Source organism: Propithecus coquereli, unplaced genomic scaffold, assembly GCF_000956105.1.
Source record: "Propithecus coquereli isolate 6110/MARCELLA unplaced genomic scaffold, Pcoq_1.0 Scaffold227, whole genome shotgun sequence".
Lineage (NCBI taxonomy): Eukaryota > Metazoa > Chordata > Mammalia > Primates > Indriidae > Propithecus > Propithecus coquereli.
The window spans coordinates 3,497,181-3,505,585 of record NW_012147808.1 but is presented as its reverse complement, the minus strand read 5'-3'; the positions used below and the strand labels follow the sequence as shown (position 1 = coordinate 3,505,585).

At 35.5% G+C, this 8,405-nt stretch overlaps 1 protein-coding gene and 1 pseudogene across 2 annotated transcripts; one reads left to right on the top strand and one right to left on the bottom strand.

The window, feature by feature from the left end:
* Nucleotides 1–2,894: 2,894 nt before the first annotated feature.
* On the top strand, nucleotides 2,895–3,881 carry LOC105811054 (olfactory receptor 4A5-like). The gene has a single exon (XM_012645130.1). It carries the CDS (start codon nucleotides 2,895–2,897, stop codon nucleotides 3,879–3,881), a length of 987 nt encoding a protein of 328 aa, XP_012500584.1.
* A 2,868-nt stretch (nucleotides 3,882–6,749) lies between these two features.
* On the bottom strand, nucleotides 6,750–7,624 carry LOC105811051 (annotated as a pseudogene). The gene has a single exon (XR_001137532.1). The product of XR_001137532.1 is annotated as a geminin pseudogene (transcript).
* Between the last annotated feature and the right edge of the window lie 781 nt (nucleotides 7,625–8,405).

The following is an 8,405-nucleotide window of genomic DNA, read 5'->3' as shown; positions in this document are numbered from 1 at the left end:
ACACTATCCCAACAAAAATGACACTAGGCATTCCTTGTCTACTGTTATTTAGAATGATTTTTAAGACTATAATTGTAAAATATTACAGAGGTTATTTTTGTTATTACGGGAATAGATCTTTTAAAGATGTCATGTTCTAAAGAAACTAAGTTAAATTATTTTTTTCTAGAAAGTGTTAAAGTAGTGTTTTAAGTTGAAAGCCTAACAATACCATTTTAAAATATTAAATATTTGATGACTTAAACTATGAAGGATAGTTTATGTACCCTAACTTACAAGTAAATAGTTAAATTGTTCAATAGAAGATTTATCCTGGTGAAATCTGTCATTAATGATTAAAGAGAGAAAACGCACTAAAGCTCACAAAAATTAAGGTGTGAATAAAAAAAGAGAATTGGTTATAGACTATGTTACACCCTTATGTTCGTTGCAGTTATGCCTTTATTGGTTTATAGCTTCAACAATGACAGAACACCTGAATTATGTGAATGAGATGTGTAGTTCATCACAGCTGGCTTCTAGAAAGAGCTCAAATTCTCCCTGCACATGACCTTCCATACTGCCAGCTCTATGTAAATGGAATCATCTTGTCTACAATTTGAGGTTTATTAATTTTCCTCAGCAGTGAATAACCGGAAAGTCTAGGTTTGTATCTACACTTATTCCATCCTTCTCTGTTCTCTGAGTTTACCCTTAACCGTCAGATCTAGAAACTTTTAAAAATCAATATTGTTTTCCTTTCTGCATTTTTAAAAGTTTTCTTTACTAGGATCTGGTCTGAGTTTATTTGTTACGGCTGCCACAAGAAGCTTCCTGCATATCCCCAGGGACCCTCGGGAGGCTGGACTCCCAGTACTTCCTCACTGAAAGAAACCTTCCTGAAGAATATGTTTTAAAGAATACTAGCCTCACTTAATTATCTTATTACTTGTGGATATTCATTTATTAAGCATAATTTCTGTTTCCTGATTTGATCCTTCTTTTCTTTCATTTTCTATATTGCTCTCCCTCTACTGATGGGTCCAACTTTCCCCCTATTATTCTGCATGCTTCTTGTCAAAGTCTGTCCCAGCACAGGTAAAATTACTACTCATATATGATTAGTTACATAAAATATACAATTATATTGTATGCCCAGAAAGAAGTTAATGAGTTCTGGATATACTATTCATTTTATCCTGGGCTATGTCTATAATTCTTTTCAAGTTGTCCAAGATGCAGAAGACTTTTTCTGATCCAGTGTTCACAGTGACGAATTCAAGAACACTAATAATAGCTGTCATTTATTGAGGCTTTACCAGGAGCCAGACACTCTTCTAAGTACTTTGCTTTGTTGTGATACAACAACAAGCCTAAGAAGTAAGCACTATGGGTGTCCCCATTCTAAAAATGATGAAACTGAGGCACAGAAAGTTTATTAAGTGGCTCAAAGTCACATAGTAAGTGGTGACGCTGGGATTGCAGCAGAGGGCAGTGTGGCTCCAGCCAGAGTCCACATTATTGACGACTGCGCTGTGCTCCCTCTCCAGGGATGCCTTGGATCTCACATAGGTGCACCCCGATGAGAAACTTAGAGTCATAATTTGCTCACTGTAATGATCAAATCTCCTTTACCACTGGCTTTCATTTTTCAAATAACAGTGATAGTCTGGGATATTGTTATTTAAGTATAAAAACATGAAAAATGGAAAAAATGTCAGCCGCATAGAATAAAGTAGGGCTGTAGTAATAGTATCATAGATAGTTCCACTGGAAAGGACTCTGAGATTGTCCAGTTCAATCCCATTATTTTCCAATGAGCAAATTGAGATAGACTTGTAATTACACTTAAAAACTGACTCAAACCCATGTCTTCTTACATTGAGCTTGGAATTTTCCCTCATATATGCTTCTTTTTGGAATCTGAACACCGAAGTTCTATTTTTGAGAGCTCTCAGTCGGTAAACAGTATTATAAATAAACCCATGTTCCACTGTTCCTTACCTCTCTTTTCAGTGTGTATTTTCTCCCTCTTCACTATCTAGCTCACCCCAAGGGTTTTGAAAAACAATACCAGCTGCTAAAGTGGTATTTGGTGATAGTTCAGTTCCAAATCAATTGCCAAAAATCAGGATAGTGTATAACTGTGTTAAGAATTGTAGTACAGGTAAAGATGAGATGAAGAAATTACAGCTTCTTAAAGAGCAGAGAGAGTCAGACCAAAAAACAATGTTAAATACTTTTGTAGTTATTTAATACAGTTCAAAGTCCAGTCCCTTGGTATTTAACCAGAGATTCATGAAGACAGAATATCCTTAAGGCATGAGGTCTCGAAGGCATGACAGTGGATTCCCATAGTATTGAGTGAGATATTTCAGAAGAGGTTTATATATTTGGTGCTACACAGATCACATTGTAAAAATACCACAAATGCTCCAAATTCAAAGGACTGATTTTATTCCAATTTATTTATTTAGACTTTATTGTCACCACCAGAGAGTACCTTTCTTGAGAGCAGGAACACTGTCCCTGGTGTTCATAGCTGATGCCTGTGCCAAGAAGTAACATATTTTAAATAAAGAGTTATTAAATGTATGAATTATTGTTGGGCCCTTAACTACTTTTCTCTATAGAGTAGGCACTAAGACTTAGGGATAGAAACTTTTACCTGTAGGCTCCAAGGAAAATCATCTGAGAAGAAATGGAGTTGTTAAAGGAGGGTCTAGTGTGATCTTTAGAAGAGGAACTCAATAGATACTTACCAAACGTATATTGTTTGTAAGACACTGTTGAAGGTATGATGATGAAGATGTGCTCCGTGACATCGTGGGTGTGTTCATAGTCCTGTCACAATTTCATTGCAGGTGCTGGTCTCCTGAGTTCTCAGCTGTGATACAAGCCTTACAGAAGAGTAAATGGGAGAGAATAACAATGTGACGGAATTTGTCCTCCTGGGCCTCACTCAGGATCCCGATGGTCAAAAGGCATTATTTGTAATGTTTTTACTCATGTACGTTGTGACCATGGTGGGCAACCTGCTCATCGTGGTGACTATTATCAGCAGCCCCTCCTTGGGCTCCCCAATGTACTTCTTCCTGGCTTCCCTGTCACTCATGGATGCTGCTTATGCCACTGCCATTTCACCCAAATTGCTTGTAGACCTACTCTGTGATAAAAGGACGATTTCCTTCCCAGAATGCATGGGCCAGCTCTTTATAGAACACTTGTTTGGTGGAGCTGAGGTCTTCCTTCTGGTGATGATGGCCTATGATCGCTATGTGGCCATCTGTAAGCCTCTGCACTATTTGACCATCATGAATCGATGGGTTTGCATCCTTCTGTTGGTGCTGGCCTGGGTTGGAGGTTTTGTGCACTCTGTGGTCCAAATTGTCTTTGTGTACAGTCTACCCTTCTGTGGCCCCAATGTCATCGATCACTTCATCTGTGACATGTATCCGTTATTGGAACTTGCGTGCACTGACACCTACTTTATAGGTCTCACTGTGGTTGCCAATGGTGGCGCCATCTGCATGGTCATCTTTGTCCTTCTACTCATCTCCTATGGAGTCATTCTAAGCTCCCTTAAAAGTTACAGTCAGGAAGGGAGGGGTAAAGCCCTGTCTACCTGCAGCTCCCACATCACTGTGGTTGTCCTCTTTTTTGTTCCCTGTATTTTCATGTATGTTAGACCTGTCTCCAACTTTCCCATTGATAAATCCATGACCGTGGTTTACACAGTTGTCACTCCCATGTTGAATCCTTTAATATATACCTTGAGAAATTCAGAGATGAAAAACGCTATGGAAAAACTCTGGTGTAAGAAGTTAACTATAGATGGAATAAGAATGCCTTCCACACTGAACATGTTTATTACCAGTTCTAAGGCAACAAACAGACAGTAAATTCTAACGATGGATTATGTAGTCAATTCAATGGATTCCCTAGGAATGCTTCTCTGTTATCTATACAATGTCAGCAGAAAAGTGGAATAAATTATCTTTTGAGATTAGAATCAATCTAATGGAAAAATTCTGCATGAAGAATGAAAGCACAGGTATCCTATTACAAGTAATAATAAAACTAACCTTATCTTGTAACTTTATTTTTATTAGTTTATATTAAAATGGGACTTAGAAGAAAGTGGTTTATTCTTTTCAAAGGAGAAAAACGAGCTGTTTTTGAAAATTTACTATCACTTAAATGCATGAGAAAGCAATTTGGGTAATACTTAGAACAAATTTCTAGAGCCAAATAGTGTATTTTAAGTTTTAATGTTCATTATTCTATCAGCAAAGCAGTTTTTTATAGCTGTACTATGCAATTTGTCTTAAGATTACTTATATTCCCTAGGTCATTGTCTAAGCATTTTCAGTTCAGGATATTTGGTTGGCAGACGATATTGTGTTTATTTGAAGACTCTATCAGTGCACAGTTTTATTGGATGGAATGTGGATAATGATGAAAACAGATTATAGCTCTGTATTATGAAATAGATACTTCACTTTGGTTTATTTTTGTGATTTTCCTCATTGGTTGTCATGTGCATTTTTGCCATTCTTTGAAGAACAGTTAAAGCTTGTTATTTTGTGCTCATGATGCTGAAGATACGGGTAAAGAATTGTGTTGTTTTGCATAAGCAATGTTTCCTAAATGTTGTGTTAAATTTAAATACTTTACTCACAGACTTAAAATGATTTGTTGTAGCATAAATAAAATTTTGTTTTTCAATTTTATAAAAAAATAAGTTTTCCTCAATTAGCAGCCATGTTGGAATATCCCAAACCAGGAAGAATATAGAATTGCTTTCATTATAATATGGAACATTATCTACACTTTGTTACAATTTACAATTTTTAAAAATGAGTTTTATGTTTATTTAAGGTATACAATATGATGTTTCAAGATATGCATAAAGAGTAAAAAGGTTACTACAGTGAAGCAAATGAACATATCCATCATCTCACATAGTTACTCAACTTTTGGTTTCTGTGAAAAGAGCAGCTGAAATATACTCACTTAGCATAAATCCCAAATATAGTACAATTTTGTTACCTATAGTCCTCATGTGCTATATTAGAGGATAGAAAGGAGCAAATGTGTATATTTAAATACTTTTGCCAATTCTCTGCTGCTTGTTTTCATTATTATTAATTTATTGGAGCTTTTTAGGAATCCTGTATACTAAATCTTTTTTGTTTATATGTATTTCAGAGTATTTTCTCAGTTTGTTATTTTCCATTTTTATAATTTCGTCACTTCATTTGATGAATAAAAACTTAATTTTTTTCTTTTTATTCATTAATTCTTTAAATTGGCAAATAAAAATTATTTAGATATATCATGTACTATATTTTGTTTAAAAAATACATACACATTGAAAGATGGCTAAATCAAGCTATTTAATATATGTATTACCTCAAATATTTATCATTTTTTCTGTGATGAGCACACTTAAAATCTACTCTCTTAGTAATTTTTAAGAATAAAATTCATGTTTATTAACTATAGTCACCACGTTGTACAATAGATCTCTTGAATTTATTCCTCGTATCTAGCTGAAATTTTGTAATCTTTGATCAAAATCTCTCAACTGTGCCCCCAGCCCTACAGCTCTTGGTAACAACCATTCTATTCTCTACTAACGCTATCAACTTTTTTAGATTCCACATGTAAGTGAGATCATGTGGTATTTATCCTTTCACTGTGGAGAAAAGGAAACCTTTGTATTCTATTGGTGGAACTGTAAATTGGTACAGCCATTATGGAAACACTATGAAGGTTCCTAAAAAAATTACAATGAATAATAGAACTACCATATGACCCAGAAATCTCACTTCTTGGTATACACCCAAGAGAAATGAACTCAGTATTTTGAACAGGTATCTGCACTTCCATGTATACTGCGGCATTATTCACAATAATAAAGATATGGAAACATCTTAAATGTCTATCAACCTGTCAACAGATGAGTGGATAAAGACAGTGTGAGATATATGTATGCACACACACATACACACACATATGTATGCCCAATATGGCATGTATATATGTCTCCCCAATATGGTATTATTAGTTATAGTCACCATGCTGAATGTTCAATTTCCAGAATTTATTCACCCTACATAACTGAAATTTTGTAGCCTGTGTGCATATATATACAATATATATAATATCTAATGGAATATTATACAAGCTTAGAAAGAGGAAATCTTGGCCAGGCGCGGTGGCTCACGCCTGTAATCCTAGCTCTCTGGGAGGCTGAGGCGGGCGGATTGTTTGAGCTCAGGAGTTCGAAACCAGCCTGAGCAAGAGCGAGACCCCGTCTCTACTAAAAATAGAAAGAAATTAATTGGACAACTAAAAATATATAGAAAAAATCAGCCGGGCATGGTGGCGCATGCCTGTAGTCCCAGCTACTCGGGAGGCTGAGGCGGAAGGATTGCTTGAGCCCAGGAGTTTGATGTTGCTGTGAGCGAGGATGACGCCACGGCACTCTAGCCCGGGCAACACAGTGAGACTCTGTCTCAAAAAAAAAAAAAAAAAAAAAAAGAAAGAGGAAATCTTGCCATCTATGACAATATGCATAAACCTGAAGGACTTTAATGATGCCTTTATTTTAGTTTTAATTGACAAATAATTTTATGCTCTTGTGGAGATGTTTAGATATCATTTACGACAACGTAGATGGACCTGGAGGACATTATGCTAAGTGAAATGACTTCTTGAATGGACATTTGATGTATTTGCTTTTCAGTCTTTTTTTTTTCAATAGAAGATTGAAGTTTATTGAGTCATATATACAAGTCATGTCTGACAACTGAGAAAATGCTATTTACATAAAACATCAGATTGAAAATACATAGTATTTGTATTTTAATACAATAAATACAGGATTCAAACAAGGAAGTTTGATTCCAGAGTTTACATTATGCAACTATGTACTCTTATAAAGAACTATAGTGGACGTAAACTTTGGCAGTATATTTCTCAAGAGTCAAATATTAATGTATTTCATATACATGGTTTTACATCTGTAGAGGAAGATACAATTCCTTCAGCACATGTGCCAATTTCTGAGTCTTCCACTTCAGAATCCTCACCAGTTTCCTCTTCATAATCAAATTCCTGACTATCCGATGATTCAAAGTTATCCAGAGGTTCACCATTCAGTCTCTCTATTACCTCTGCCATATACTGTACATGTTCTGCTACTTCTAGCCAATTCTTTATTCTCCTTTTTCAGGCGGGCAATTTCATTGTCCTTTTGCTCAATTTCTTTATGAAGTTTCTCATTTTCCTTAAGTGCTTCATAGAGAAACTTCCTCCGCTTTTCTGCCACTTCTTTCCAATATTGAGAGGATGGATTTTCTTTAACCATAAGATCAAATGCTTCTTCGGTGACTCCTCCAAGATTTTTATTTTCACTGTATTCTGAGTCAATAACAACTTTAGGGCTGGAAGTCTTAGATGTTGTCTGGTCATTCCAATGTTTCCTTTTGGATAAGCCTTTGGTTAACTCATTTTCTCTCCCAACAAGAGATCCAGCTGCAGAAGGCTGAATCATCTTCAGAGTTCTTCTTGGGAAAGGCCTGTTCTTTACATTCTCTTTGATTTCTTCTTGTTTCTGCTTCATACTGGGATTCATTACACAGCTCCCAGAGCACAAAGGACGGGCGGGTCTTGGAGGCCGAGTGCCCGGCAAGGGGGTGGGCGAGGCGGCTCATGCACCGGAGCCCACCTCTGTCTTTCTTATATTCTAATAAATGCAAGTAAGATTTCCACTGACTGTTCCAAGCATTGATATATTATCTTTATCATTAAGCTCAAAATATTTTCTAACTTCTGTTGTTATTTTACCAGTGGGCTGTTTAGAAGTTATTTGCTTAATTTGCAAACATACAGAAATCATCTGCCTAATTTTAGGTTTTTATTTTCTAGCTTATATTCTTGATGTTTAGAGACAACTTTATGATTATAATTCTTTGAAATTTGTTAAGAATTGCTTTATGGACCAGCATATGATTAACTTTGAAAAATGTTCCATATACACTTGAAAAGAATGTGTATTTTGCAACTGCTGAATATGCATTCTTCTCTCACATCAATAGGTGAAATTTGTTAATGGTGTTGTTTAAATCTTAAATATCTTTATGAATTTTATGTGTACATACTCTTGCATTTACTGAGAGTTGTGTCAAATCTTCCTGTATATATGACATTGATAACATTCTAGCTAAGAGGTTACAAAATTTATAAATAAATCACATATATGATAGGATAGGCATACAAATTTTAAAATAATGATTTCAGGAACACTTCTACACTGCTGGTGGGACTGCAAATTGGTGCAACCTCTGTGGAAAAGAATTTGGAGATACCTCAGAGAGCTAAAAATAGAAATACCATTCCATCCAGCAATAGCACTA

Excerpts from the sequence above, each read along its gene's own strand:
- LOC105811054 (XM_012645130.1), top strand. The coding sequence starts at position 2,895 with ATGGGAGAGAATAACAATGTGACGGAATTTGTCCTCCTGGGCCTCACT.